Source organism: Ammodytes marinus (assembly GCF_949987685.1).
Source record: "Ammodytes marinus genome assembly, chromosome: 5".
NCBI classification, from domain to species: Eukaryota; Metazoa; Chordata; class Actinopteri; order Uranoscopiformes; family Ammodytidae; genus Ammodytes; species Ammodytes marinus.
In genome coordinates, this window is record NC_137234.1 from 3804219 (window position 1) to 3820135 (window position 15917).

Below are 15917 nucleotides of genomic sequence, written 5' to 3' on the forward strand. Positions count from 1 at the left end.
CTTAACTCAAAATGATTTAACTTATTAATTATTTTCTTTCTACAGGATCTCCAGATTGGGATGATCATCCATGTTCCCAGAAGAGACCATTTCTCTGTGCGAGGAGACAATGAAGCCTTACTCCACCAGCTACCATATGATCCACTGTCCCTGTGTTCCAACCCCCATACTTTCTGCTATTTTAGTTTGGTAGAAAAAGATTTAGGATGTCCCAAATATTTTGGTCAAATTAAGTATGCTTTAAAAATACCCATGTCTACTACATCCGGTGGTTATTTTTCAGTGTTCAAACCAGCAGCTTCATGGAGGTTCTGACCCACAATTTGCTATACATTATCCCTTACTAAATAAAAACGTTCTGCAGCATAATAAGTTCCTTTGTGTGAAATCTGTTTCTAGTTTATGTTCATTCAACTCAAAACGTTCAATTCATTTCCAATCTCTTCCGGTGTTCCACAGAGTTCTATCTCGGGGCCCTTCTGTCTGTCTATCTATGTATCCGTCTGTAACTGGAGCTGTATTAAATGTCTTTGTGAATTTGAATGAAACAGTCGGAGTTGTGTCGGGTGTTTCAGGCGTTTTTCTGGTTTCTTCGCTCGTACAAAATGTACTTAAACTAAAAACAAGTGATTCGCTCTGATCGTTTGATCGCCTTCAAGCTGAACAAGAGCCCTCCGCGCTTGTCGGTCTTTATTTCTAGCAAGTGACCCGTTCGCTATACGTTATCCCTTACTTAACACCATATTGTATTAACCCTATAAAGCCTGAACCATGAAATAAATTACAGAACATTCTAATTCTTTGAAACTGAAACTTCTTTTTTCTTAAATTATTAAAAAGCAATTTGCATATATGAGTTTTTTGTATCTTTTGTGATTTTCAGCAATTTATTGCTCACAGTTTATGTAAAAAACAAACGATAACGTATTTAAACAAATAATTGTTAAAGCTGGGGTATGTGATTTCTGATTGGTCAAAGTTAACATGAGCTGTACACTTTGACCAATCAGAGCGAGGCTCCGATTCTCTGTTATTGGCTGTTGGACTGTCCATTCACTTTGGCACGACTTTGTTGGTGTAGAGCAGGGGTGGCCAACCAGTCAGAGACAAAGAGCCACATTTTTTACTGTGTTACTGCAAAGAGCCACATCGTACACACGGGTACACACAGTGGCGATTCCAGGAAATTTTGACTGGGGGTGGCCAAGGTGGGCCACAGAGTTAGAGTGGGGTGGCCATCACACCCCTGAATGAATAGCATGTGATATGCTGTACAACCAATTCAAAGATGATTTATAATCCCAAATGCCCAAATCATGTTAGTATCCATTGTAATGTTTGTCAGAAAACTAAACCCCTGAAGGGGGGTCTGGGGGCATCCCCCCCACAGAAGATTTTTTTGTGTTTTTAACATGTAATCTAAGCATTCTGGTGCATTCTGGCGAAGATAATAAAGGAAAAAGTCAATATTTATTTCAGCTCAGATGAATAGTAAAATTAGCAAGACAACATAACTTGCTAGCAGCCAGATGCCTAACAACTGCACAGAGGGACGGATGACCACTAGCTTTTGACCAAATATCTTGCTAAAAAAATCAACCTTTATTTATGAAAGTCTGCCCTTGCTAAGAACATGTTACACTCGCTAACTACAAACTTAAATTTTTTTATTCAGATTTAAAAAATCTGCTGGGACACGTGCCTATACACATGCATGGGTGGCACGCATGTCACAAGCACACTTATGCTGTTTTCAAGACCTTTGCTGACCAGAGACCAGTTCTAGTGGCCACAGTCCTACCATTAATTTAGTAATTGAAAATTGCAAACTGATCTCATATCAGTGGATTGGAGTGTTTGTGTGATGAACTTGGCAACTACCTATCAAAAAAGTTAAGAAAGAAAAAAAAAATACATATCATCTCTGAACTAGGCTACATATCAGGAAAAAAATGTAATTTAAAAAAATTAAATGAAAATAAAAAATAACATTTGAACTGGGGGGGGGGGGGGCACTGGGGTGGCCAGTAAGATTTCAGGGGGGGAGGGGGGGGGGCGTTTTTATTTTCGCGGGGAGCTTGCACATGCATGCACAAGCATTATTTATTTAAAAAAAAACAGGGGTCCCCACACTAGGACTTGAAACGGGCCCCCAGATCGTTAAGGCCGCCCCTGTGATAATGACAGGACTGGACTAAAGACGACAGGGCAGTCATTTTCAACAATGAACATTGTGTGCACTGCCTCACACACAAACTCTCAGTTCAACCAAGTCCACAAACAAAGATATAACAATTTAAAATAGCGTTTTTCTCTTACTATGCATGTTGCTTTGTGGGACTTACTTTTAGCATGGTGAGAGCTGAAGTGGCGCCGAAGATTTGAAGCCTTGAAATGCGCAAATGACACCTGGCATATAAGGCAGAATGGCTTGGCATAACGTTCAACAAAAAATATGAACTCTCCCACTCTGTTTCGGAGCGAACTTGACACAAATAGTTTACTCACGGAAAACCTCCCTCCAAGCTGAGCGGGCAGTTTTATGTTGCGTCCGCACCAAACGTTTGCGAACGTTATGTTGCGTCCTCAATTAAACATTTGCGAACAGGCATACACATAGGGCCTACACATTAATAAAATAAAAAATGAAATAATAGACAACATGTAAAACGAACGTAAGAGCCGCATGAAACGTTTGCGAACATGCACACACATAGGCCCACACAAAAAAAAAGTATAAAAAAAATAAATAATAATTATAATCACATAATTTGATATGAACTGAAGAGCCGCACGAAGCTGGGCAAAGAGCCGCATGCGGCTCGCGAGCCGCGGGTTGGCCACCCCTGGTGTAGAGCGTGTCAGGGAGGGACCAAAGAGAACAAGTGGAGCAGTTGAGGTATTTGGATTCAAATCTCTATCCCAACTGCCATTTTCTCCCCAAATCCTCCACCCCAGCTTTAACCCATTCAACTATGAGTTTCTTTTAAAAACCTTTACATTTCAATGTGCCCTGTGTACAGTTGACTAAATTATCCTAACAAAGTAGATGCAATAGAAATACAGTTATTAGTCTTTGAACAGGAGAAAGTCTTTCAGTCTGTTGGGCAGTGAGATGGACATGAGGTCGCTGCAGCTCAGGTGTTTCCTGATCTCCACTCGGCTGAGGTGGGACAGAGAGCGAGGGTTACCTGTCAATCACACAGACAAAACGCCATGTTAGCTGTTTATTTAGTTCTGTCTTTTGTTTGTGTGTGTGTTCACTCTAACAGTTGTGTTTAAAAAATACATAAAACACACACACACACACACACACACACACACACACACACACACACACACACACACACACACACACACACACACACACACACACACACACACTTAACTCACTAGTGGTCCAGTGGATGTGAGGCCACTCCTTGTGTGTCTGCAGGGTCTCAGTCAGTTTGCCACAGAGAGAAACCTGACCGACATGTTCCAGTAGAATGGACACGACTCGCCCGGCCAGAGACGCCAGCCAGGAAACGCTCACAAAATCACAGAACTGGAAGGGAGACAAAACACAACGTAACACATTGACAATAGCCACCAGCCATGAGACACTCACAAAGTCACAGAACTGGAAGGGAGACAAAACACAACGTTACACTGTTTACACCTGACTGACTGTAGAGAATGTTAAACTTGATTAGTTTGTTGGGGCGCCCTTAGCTCAGTTGGTAGGGTGTCCCCCCCCCCGGGCCGGTCCCAGCAGCAGACCCGGGTTCGATTCCCGCCCGCGGTCGTTCTCAGCATGTCACTCCCCTTGGCATTTTTATGCTTTATTGACAGTGCAGAGAGACAGAGGTGAAATGGGGCAGAGAGGGGAGTGACATGCAGAGAACGACCGCGGGCGGGAATCGAACCCGGGTCTGCTGCTGGGCCCGGCCCGGGGGGGGACGTCCTACCAACTGAGCTGAAGGCGCCCCTAGGTGCCATATTGTAACATAATCGTATTAATAGTTTTGTAAAAAAAAACTCACGGCAACTTTTTCCTCCTGATCTTCTTCCTCTGAGTAATCCGCCTCGCTCAGTTCATCCCAGTCGTCCCCATGGTTACAACAGAAACACTTCTCCGCTCGGTAACCGTTGTTAAGCAACAGCCTCATCATGACCTCATCTTTCAAACAGTACTGCAGCGCCGTGGGAAACACCGTGTCATTCACCACCGTAAAATAACAGTTCACGTTCGCTTTCGCATTTAAAAGCATTTTAACGATCTCGTATCTCCCCGACCGCACCGCCACTAGCAGACAACAAAGAGGGTCCAAATCGGGCTTAGCTCCCGATTTTAACAAGATCTCAGTACACGTTATATCGCCGTTGGAAACAGCGAAATACAGCGGGCTCGTGCGCATGTCTCCGTAGTTTTCCGACAGGTGCGGGGCTAGCGTTGCGTCCACGCTAAAGCCGTTTTTCAGCAGCAGTTCCAGACAGTCTGTGTGGCCTCCGTCGGCTGCTGAGTGAACGGGACTGTGGCCGGACAGACGCAGCGCTCGGCGGGTCGTGAGAGGGATTAAAGTCCTCACAGCTCTGGAGGGGGAAGAGAGGAGAGGGAGAGGAGAGGGTTGGTATAATGGTGATCACAGAGAGAGACAGACAGACACAAAGGTAAGACACACAGACAGACAGACAGATAGGCAGGCAGACAGACAGACAGACAGATGCACACATATGCACACACACAGTTTAACAAACAGATATATAGCAAACTGAACAATTTTGTTATTGTTTGGAATATATTGTATGTATGTAAATCATTTTGGTGGAAGCATGAACAAACTAATTAGATAAATAAATAATTATGCATTAAAAAAAACAGTAATTTCTTGACAGTACTCACGTGTAGTGTCCCTCGTAGGCTGCGTGGTGGATGGGCAGCTGTGAGCTCAGGTTGGGAACGTTTGGATTGGCTCCGTTCTGCAGCAGAATGTCGATACATTCCGGATTCCCTGAACCGGCCGCATCGTACAAGACGCTGTCGCCGTTTGGGGCCTGAGCGTTCACATCAGCACCTTCAAGTAAAGACAGAAAATAATTACATTTTCTATTTATTTTTCCTTAATTTAAAAAAAAAAAACAATCATATTTTCACTGCCGTTCGTCCTGAACAAATTATGATCATTTCCATTGCTAGGAAACACCCTGAATTAATGTGAAATGTGTATATTTGACTGATAAATCATTTAAGCTTGATTAGAGGGGATCCCATGTTAAGAGTGTCACACTTTACCCCACTCTCCCCTATATATTTAAAGCTTTTAGGATAATAAATGATTATCGTTTCACCGTGTTTGATGAGAAGCTCCAGGACTTGGGGGTGGCTGTACTCAGCGGCGATGCCCAGAGGAGTGACTCCGTGTGGGTCAGTCTCTGCCACTCGCCCCCCTCTCTCCAACAGGAGCTCCATGACGTGAGCACAGCCGGCCCGCGACGCCTCGTGCACTGACGTCCAGTTCTTCAGACAGACCTGCTGCACTGAAGCACCGGCAGCTATCAGACTGGAAACCATCTGGTAAGACCCAGACCGGACAGCTGTGAAGAGGGTAAGGGTTGTTTATTATTATTGTACATTGCATTGTGTGTGTGTGTGTGTGTGTGTGTGTGTGTGTGTGTGTGTGTTGGTGTGTGTGAGAGAACATGAGATCAAATTACTGACTATTACTGAGACTATGACTACTTGCAAACACTACGGCTTTTGTCCAAAGGCGCAAGAATTAACATCAACTAAAAGTTCCTTGGAGCATCTTTAAGTGTTTGATGGTCACAAAATGATCCTCCACTTAATGTTGAAACAACCTACGCCCAATGTGGTTAAGAACTATTTAAAAGGTTTTCCTAAGGACACAATGTTGGCGATGCACAGTGTAAAGAATGCTATATATAGTTTTTCTTAATGCCTTTGTCATGGTTATACGCTCATCCAGGAACAACAGCTGGTGTAGTAAAAACACTACCGCTTTTTTCCTAGGGACACAATAGCTGTGTTCAAAATCGTTCCCTATTCCCTCACTCACTATTCCCTATATAGTGTTCATGATATATGTTCACTCAAATTTTGGGGTATTTTATTGTCCACTATATAGTGAATGAAATCAACCACTGAGAATTCGAACACCGCTACAAAATAGTCCACTATATATCCGTGATAGGGAACGATTTGGAACACAGCTTATGATGGAGATGCTCTTACTGACCTAGTAGCAGAGGAGATTCATTCTTGCTGTTGGTCGCGTGAGGAGACGCTCCGTGTTGCAAAAGCATTTCCACGTTTTCCAGCAAACCTTCCCTCACAGCCAGAGTCAGACACGTCTCTCCGTCTGAAGTCTGGTCCTCCAGATTCAAACTGAAAGAAGCTGAGACAGGAGGCAAAACGTTTGACATTATTTACCCTAAAATTTGTTTAGGTCAAGCTAAGGCAAGTTTATTTCTATAGCACTAATCAGACACAAGGCCATTCAAAGTGCTTTACAGGGGCACATTTGCCTATAATTTAAACAATGTAATTGGATTGTCTTTTGTTTTTGGGTTCCTTTTGTCAGGTTAGTGTGTGTGTGTGTGTGTGTGTGTGTGTGTGTGTAATCTAAAAAAAAAACACCATAAATAAAGAATTAAAAATGTATAATGTATTTTAAAGTCACTATGAACAGTTGTGACCCCTTACCCACCCCAGAGGACCGTCTCCAGGACCCGGACCAGAGGTTGGGCCGCGGCCATGTGCAGAGGGAACCAGCCGCCCTCCTGCTCCTCACTGGAGACTGATGGAGCTTTACACAGCTGCTGCAGGGCCAACAGGTCTCCTACACGGACAGGAGAGGGGAGGTAAGGTTTACTTAGGATTCTTTTTTCTTTTTTTGGGCATTTTTTGACTTTATTAGACAGTTACGAGAGACACAGTTGACATGGGGCAGATACAGTAGAGGAGAGGAATGTTTTTAATTTTTTTTAATCTGCCCCTTCCCCATCCTTGAAAGGTTCAAACATTTTTTTTTTTACTTTGTTAGACAGTTTGTAGAGACAGAGATGAAATGTGTCAGAGAGGGTACCCGGGCTGGATTCTAACCCGGGTCTGCTGTGAAGAGGACTGAGACTCTATGGGGCTAGCTCATATCAAAACCTATGGACACAGACAAGCAGGCGCGGTTATGTTGTGTGATGTAGGGGTCGATAGGCGGAACCCAAATTCACATTTCTATATAATCCTGTTGGAACCAGTTCTATTGTCTTTGCTTTGAGTGACAGATGATGATACCATGGACAGTTTGTGTTGCTAACTAAAGCAGAATATGACGTGTTACCTTGTTTGATGGCTTCAGCGAGCTTCACAGCCTCACTGCTGAAAGGAAACATAAGGGGACACAGTTTTTAGGAAAAATGGCAAAATGTACAAACGTAGTGAGGTTGAGTTGAGTTTTTGTTTTGTTTCTTTGTGCAAGATACACAAGATTAAAATAGCAAAAAATATGCACATAGACACAGAGTAAGACATACATGCACGGGTGGGACAACAGAAACCCCAGAGGGCTCATAAAGGATGCCCACCTAACATTAGAACACAATTAGGTAAAGAAATAAAGTAAACGAAAAGGACATAAACAACTACAAAATCATGTTACAAATGCAAAACGGAAACGCATTTGAGTTCATATGGTCAAAAAGCAAAAATAGGGGGCGCCCTTAGCTCAGTTGGTAGGGCGTCCCCCCCATGGGCCTCGGCCAGAAGCGGACCCGGGTTTGATTCCAGCCCGCGGCCGTTCTCTGCATGTCACTCCCCTCTCTGCCCCATTTCAACTCTGTCTCTACACTATCAATAAAGCATAAAAAAAGCCAAAAAAATATCTAAAAAGAAAAAAGCTAAAATAGAAATAAAGAAATAACTGACAAGCACAAAGACAATATGACATACAGTTACAATACATTATCGTAAGCTTTTAAGATGAGATACTTTTTTTTTTTTTTTGGCATTTTTCATGCTTTAGTGATAGTTTGAAGAGACAGAGGTGAAATGTGGCAGAGAGGGGAGTGACATGCAGAGAACGACCGCGGGCAGGAATCGATCCCGGGTCTGCTGCTGGGGTGGGAGACACCCTACCAACTGAGCTAAGGGCGCCCCAAGATGAGATACTTTTTAAGATGTTTTTTGAAAGTAACTAAGTTGGGTCCATTTACCTGACTGGTCTCTTTAAACATTCTCTCTGACACGACTCCTGAATGCTCATCTGAACATCAGAGTCCAGGAGTTCATCTTCATCCATCTCGTCTGCCGCGTCCATCCTTATGACATCACACACACACACACACACACACACACACACACACACGCGCACACAAAGTCACAACTTTGCACAACTTCAGTCAATAACATAAATTCCTGCTAAAATAAACCTCAACCTTAGAATTACAAGGAACTTTTAAATGTTTACGTACACATAAGCGCTAACAAAGATCTGAAGGACAGCAAGCGCTGGGGTCGTAAGGAAACACTACCGCTTTAGTCCAAAAGGGGTATAATAGCTACAATCAACTAAATGTGATTAAACTCATTTACAATGATGTCGAGTCAAACAAATGCAAAGCAAAAACAACACAAACACAATATACAATGAAAATACATCAAATACACAACGAGGCAAAACAATTGAAACATTTAGACAGAGATGTAGAGTGGCAGCAATTTAAATGAAATGGGTGAAAGTACAATATAGACTAATTAAAACAGTTACAGGTAGAGTTCGGCAGATTTAAGATAATATGTCTAAATGTGTTATAGGATATGATATGATAGGTATAGTTATAGTTATTTTAATTTGTTGCTGTAAGTTGTTCCAGGAGTCAGGGGCACTGAAGATAAAGGCAGGCAAGGCAAGGCAAGTTTATTTATATAGCACAATTCAGACACAAGGCCATTCCAAGTGCTTAAAAGCTGATCTTGGTTTAAAGCATTGCTATTCAAAATGCTAATTAGACATCACATCGACCCTCTGCATTCAGTACAGAACTGAGACACAGCTTTCGAGTCTTGGCGAGTAAAGGCCACTGGTGTTAAATTACAAAAAAATACATTCGATATTAGTGATATAACTTCATTTTGTTTATATTTTTATATGTTTATATTCCGTTTACTGCCATGCTTACATTTAAAAATCAACTGCTTTCTCTTTCTAAGCATGATCCATATTCAGTACACTATGACCCACTGACCTGATATACCATTACATAACCCAACAGCGTTACAACACTATATCGTTCTGTGTGTTGGTCTATAACTTTCAAATTACACCTGAAAATGAATTAAACTTTCATTTTATTTTCCTCACCTGTTAAACGTGTAAGTGTTGAAGTCATAGGACCAAGCAGCATGAGAAGCAGCGGCTGAACTCCCGACACACACACAGACACAACACACACACACACACAGAAGCGCACACACACACACACACACACACATACACAAGCATACAAACAAGTACACACACAAAGTCACGCACACACCATGCTATTTATAGGTGTCACCTGTTGCAGTAGTGTATTTAACATGCAGGCCTTTCCACAACACTTAACAGAGTGTAATGTCACTCTGTGCATATGCTACACACATGATAACAAGTACAACCCATAACTGCCGGCCTGTTTGTATGAGTATTTATCGTGTCATTTATATAATGATTGATCTAAGAGTGACAACACAACCAAACACACTATGTCTCACACACACACACCAAACCAACTTGGGAGTATTTTCAACATCCAACGCTGTTTAACAACTTGATTAGGAGAGTGAAATAAGGTAAACAAACAAGAGATAATACACTATTTAAAACATACAGATGATTATATTACATTTCTACCAAAATGTAAAAATGTCTGAAAGTGAAAAAATACAATACATTCTACACACGTCACCTTTAATGAGAACATGTGTATTGAACTCTGAGATCCTATGTAGTATATTTATATATTTGCATTTTTTCTTTTTATTATTATTATTATTTTTTTTTATTGGTTCAGCCTAGCCTGAGAAAAGGCAAAAAGGGTGTTTTATGGTCTCACTGTCCAACCCTACATTTTCCCATGGGTGATAGGATTAACATGACAGCTGGGCCGATAAAACAGACGGACAAAGATAGATAGGAAACAGAAGGGCCCCGAGAGAACTCAGTGGAACACCGGAAGAGATTGAAAATGAACGTTTTGAGTTGAATGAAACAAAATAGAAACCGATTTCACACAAGGAACTTATTATGCTGCAGAATGTTTTTATTTAGTAAGGGATAATGTATAGCGAATTGTGGGTCAGAACCTCCATAAAGCTGCTGGTTTGAACACTGAAAAATAACCACCGGATGTAGTAGACATATGGGTATTTTTAAAGCATACTTAATTTGACCAAAATATTTGGGACATCCTAAATCTTTTTCTACCAAACTAAAATAGCAGAAAGTATGGGGGTTGGAACGCAGGGACAGTGGATCATGATGTAGCGGTTGGAGTAAGGCTTCAGTATCTCCTCGCACAGAGAAATGGTTTCTTCAGGAAACATCGAAAATCATGCCATTCAGATCCTGTAGAAAGAAAATAATTGATTATTTTTTAATTTAACCAGGTTAGTCTCATAGAGATTAAAATCTCTTTTTCAAGAGAGACCAGAGGGGTATACTACAAAGCAAACTCAACAGAGCCCGGCTCTCTTTTTTTGATCTGGTTCAACATAACACATACCCTCGCTCAGAGCTAACCGGTATCACGAAGGCAGTTATCAACCTCTTATGTTGAACGAGAGTTTCAGCTTCAGGCTCTGTGCGCGTCCCCATGAGAGGGGGCGTTTGGCCGTCATTTGACTCTGCTTCCGCACAGACTGGACTGATCTTGTGCCGCTAACTTTACACAAACGGACTGATTGTGAGCAGCTGAGTAAAACAAAAGTGTGTCGCCAACTTCATTCAAGAGGAAGAGTTTGTCAGTCTGAATTATTACAGCAGAAAACAGAGAGCCGAAAAAAACTATTACTGCAAATAGGCTAAGGAGAGTGGAATGCTGCCAGCATGGAAATTATTTATTTATCTTGCCGATCGTTCTCGCAGTGCGTAACGTGACATTATAAAACAATGAAACGTTGAACTCGGATTTAAACACTATACCATTTAGCCTAATATATATTTAGGCTACTTTGCTATATTTATAGCACTACGCCTATAGTCCCACACTTAAGAATGTAATTTAAGTCTGACACTGTCTCAAAATGAATAGCCTATGGAAAATCATTTAGTTTTGGGCCACATCATAATGAATACAATTTTGATTTAGACTATTAGCCTTTTATTTGAATCTTACAAATACCAATAGGCCTACATTAAAAAACCTGTAGTCTGGACAAATATGAATCTAGGCTACTGTGAGAAGCTTAACCTGCGAGTCTGCAACGATGTCCGAACTGTGACAGCTGTCACCTGTCACGTCCCAACTGTAATCGCTACTTATGAAAAGAAAGCCCACAGTGAAATAATGTTGCAAACTGTGATTTTATAGAACGCTTTATTAAGAGCCAGTGTGTGTATATCGCCAGGTAAAATCATTTGAGAGGAGAGCATAGAGTGGCGCTGCATACAGTATAGGTGTGGGCTATTTTACATGTTCAATAACTGTATGCATGTGGCAAAAAGCCCCAGCGCAATGTTACAGTTCACTCTGCTGTAAGCCTAATGTCACGGCTTCGTTTCGTTCATTAACTTAGCCTACTGATCAATAAATTTAGATGTAACAGCTTCCTCAGTGAGAATGTAGCGCTCAGACAATATTGTCAGGTCCGCGGGATTTCTAAATGTGTAGTTTCCTTGAAGGGCAGCGCTCTATAAGAGCCGAATTTAAGCTCAAACTCTGAAACAAAAACTGGTCTGAGCAGGTTAGCCGTGCAGCCTCTGTTACCACGGTGATCTAGCCAGGTAGAAAGAGAGCCACCTTTCGTGATACTGAAAACTCTGGCTTTAGACCGCTTTAGACTCAACAGACCTCGCTCAGCCCTTAATCTCGCTTCGTAGTATACCCCTCTGGCCAAGATGGACAGCAGAACACAGTTACACATAACACAATACAAAATACAAGTTCAATATTAAGTGCAGTTGTAAAACATAAAAATAAAATTAGATTAACTGAAAACATTCCGATGGAGTCCAACTTCAAACTCTTAACATCAGCCTTAAATTAATTTAGAGTTACTAGGTCCTGAAGCTTAAGCTGCTTCTGCAGGTTATTCCATGACGACGGCGCAAAAAACTTAAAAGCTGTTTTACCCAGCTCTGTAGGAGCTTGAATAAGTTTAATTACGTTAAGTAAAAGTGCACTATGCAGTTTAAACACATTTTCTCTACATAGAATTATTCATTACATAGAATTACATCATAAATACAAACTAAGGAAACTATAACCAAACCTTGGACTAGAATATGTTTGTAAACCAAACTGTGGGCCCTGCTGCTGTAAACAGTGAAACGGTAACTTTTCAGGAAGCTTTCTAACTTCAAACAGTGTTCCAGGGAAAGTTTGTTTATTCAGTTATGAGAATATACCTTAGAAAATGTTCAATTCTCTGACACACCTAAAGTTACACAGTGCGCCTTAAATGTCTGTTCTAAAGGCTGAATTAGAAGTACATCAGGAAATGAAAAATGTTTCGTACCTCTATTGGCGCTCGCTGTACAGTGTTCGATCGCTCCGTTAGGTTGGCCTGGAGCCCAGTGTGTGAAGTCAACCTTCGAACCATCTGTCCATAACCACTTTCCCTCCTGGAAGAGAAAGTGAAGCTCAGTTTTCTTTATCGGTCAATTTTACACAAGGCACATTGAAATTAGTCTTTTCTCATCTCCCCTCTCAAGTTCCCCCACTCCAGAGGGGGTCAGAGCGCAGGGTCAGCCATAGTACAGCGCCTCTGGAGCAGTTTGGGGTTTTATTTAAAAGAAAAAAAATCTTTATAAAAAAAAATAATAATTCTTACCTGAATACAATCAGATAACCCAAACCAGAATTCAACACTCTTGCCGAGTTGTTTGCGAACCAGATTGACGAGAAAATTGTTTTCTTCCAAACTGTGGATGGAGGCCAGGTTCCCACCAACGGACAAGCAGGTCAGCTGATTAGGGACACAGAAATACAGTCAGTATGCAACTTAAGTAATACTTCACCCATACGGAACCGGCGTTCTGTCATTATTAAATCGCTATTATAATATAATGAATGAGGTTTTTCTTCCCTCAGTCTTCCCTTGACCCAGCTGTCCAGTTGATCCTAACCCTACATTTTCCCATGTGTGATGTCACACATGGGAAAATGTCTTGTTTGCTGTTACATGTCATTTCTGATCAGAGGAAAAATTAGACAGTTTCAGAAATATTTAAAAAGTTCCTCGTAGCACCTTTAAGTTCTGGGGATGAAATGCAAACAGGTTCTGAACAGGAGAACCAACCAGTAATACAGACGTACCTCTGCCTCGGCCATGGTCTTAGGATGGTGGAACACAAAGAAACAGCGAGAGCCGTAAGCGGTCCAACCAGTGAGACAAGCTGAGTAAACAGGAAGGAAAGTATTAGGGCCACAGGAAAGAAAGAAAAAAAACTTGAAAGAAGAAATTGCGAGAAAAGACCAAATTCAATATTGAAAAAAAAAAAAAAAAACTCTGGTCCATCAAATGCAGTAAGGGGAGTGACTGACAGCCTAGGCTACTACAAAGTCCAAGTACTACTGACCACTAAATTTCATTTTATCAAACCTCATCATACAACATGATTAAATAAGTCATAAGAACCAACCTGGAGCTCTTCTTTCAATGCTGGCAGACCTCTGTGAATATAAACACATTAATCAGCTTGGAAATTGCACATTTAAAAAGGAGTAGTGTGTAACTTTTGGGTGTGTCAGAGAATTGAACATTTTCGAAGGTATATTTGTCAACTGGATACACAAACTTTCCTCACAGGTAAATGTGATCCCTGGAACACTGTTTGAAGTTAGAAAGCTTCCTGAAAAGTTACTGTTTCACTGTTGTTGCAGGGCCCACAGTTTGGGACTATTCTAGTTTTAGGTTTGGTCCCAGGTGCCCCATAATCATGGTGTCTTATTTTATGGTGATAGAATTATTCAATGCTAAGAATTGCATTTAGAAAAAATGGGCCGGTTTCACAGACAGGGCCTAGATTAAGCCAGGAGTAGGCCTTAATGTGGACTAGCCAAACTGGGACGTTTAAGTCACTGTCATGGATATGGCTTAAGTTTGGCTTAGTTAGTCTGAGACTATGAAGTCCAGGGGCCTATTGCATAAAACTAGGATAAGGGATTAACCTAGGATTTTTCGGTTATCCTGGCTTGCGTTAGCCATGATCCGGTTGCATAAAAGCGGAGGGACATAAGTTACCCTGGAGCAGGGCTGTACGCTTATTTTTTAAAGTGGTAGCACTGGTGCTAGCAAGCAAAAAAAATGAGTAGCACAAAAATAAATTTGGTAGCACACAAAGTATGATCGAAAACTTGCATAACCTTAACCCTTGCATTTCGCTCTAATTACCTTTGAGCATGTCATCTTGGTCTCATTTGAGATTCTCAATTAATATTATTTCCTAGTGTGTGCAGTAATAATTGTAGAAAAATTAATAGGGGTGCACTGATTGCAATTTAGACAAAATAATCTAACCTGCCAATTGCAATTTGGCAGGCTGTCGCACTAGTTAGGGTTGCCACCTTGGATTTAGGAAAAAAAGGGACACTTGAATGTTTGGGGCGGAGGGCTCGGCCATTATTAGGCTACCAGTTCAGACTGACCAGTGTAATGACCTATAATAACCATACACACCTACAGTGCTTTTTACAGTATAGGCTAAATAGGGAGACTGAGGTGGGTGGGGACCCTGGACCTTGTAGGGGGGCCCCGGAAGAAAAAAATGCAACCTTTTAAAGTAAAATTCATCAATCTGGTGCACTTTGAGAATAATATTGCATGCAACCATGCCCAGGGGCCCAAGGGCTCGGGGGGGGGGGGGCCTAAGCCAGAAATACTGATAGTAACTTTAAATGTTGCATTGTCAAAGAGCTCAGTCACTCATGTCAATAACAGGGTCCAACAAGGAATAGCCTAAATATAAGGAAATAAATCATCATGGCCCCAACTAGGTGACAAATAGAAAAGCAAGTGCAAAACAAAAGCATTATTAGCTCTGTCTAAGGGGCTTCATGAGGGACAGCTAAGCCCCCCACACACAAACAGGAATAAGCTTGCTATGTGTAAATTCTATACTGTTCATGAAAAGTAGCTTTCCACCCTGTATATGTTGCAATGGGCCCCTCCATCATATAACATGAGTCTGCAGACCAATCTACTGTACTGTTTTCACAGTTGCAGAGTAAAGAGTGCCTGTTTAAGAAAAATAATGTTCCTTCTGCAGCTCAAGATTTGATTAAAATGTTCCTCTGCTCTGATGCATTTAACTTTAAAACGGTACAAAGAGTCTGGGCCCATTATCTCATAATCCGTCTATGAACCAACTGGTTTCCACAATCTTTTTTATTTTCGCGGGCAGCATGCACAAGCATTATTTATTAAAAAAAAAAAAAAAAAAAAAAAAAAAAAAGTGTGGGGCCCCACACAGGGTCTTGAAACGGGCCCCGAGATCGTTAAGACCGCCCCTGCCCGCCCGCCTCTCCGATGCAATAGCGGGCGCAACAAACTCCTCGGCCCGTGTGAGACGGCCTTAACTACTGAACGAAGGAAGGAAATCAAATGAGGTTTTGGCATTTTCCCCAAAAAACGGGTCACAGCTGGTGAAAAAAAGAGAACAATTCTGGGAAAAACGGGACGGGTGGCAACACTAGCACGAGTGCGATTGGAGTTGTAT

General features: G+C 41.6%; 1 protein-coding gene across 1 annotated transcript; it reads right to left on the reverse strand.

Moving 5' to 3' along the window:
- Window positions 1-3069: 3069 nt before the first annotated feature.
- asb15a (ankyrin repeat and SOCS box containing 15a) lies at window positions 3070-8315 on the reverse strand (the record flags this gene model as incomplete). The annotated part of the gene is made up of 9 exons (XM_080028492.1): window positions 3070-3191; window positions 3394-3547; window positions 4026-4575; window positions 4886-5057; window positions 5332-5577; window positions 6240-6398; window positions 6711-6842; window positions 7341-7378; window positions 8212-8315. The coding sequence occupies 9 exons, from the start codon at window positions 8313-8315 to the stop codon at window positions 3070-3072; spliced, it is 1677 nt and encodes a 558-aa protein (XP_079884618.1).
- Between the last annotated feature and the right edge of the window lie 7602 nt (window positions 8316-15917).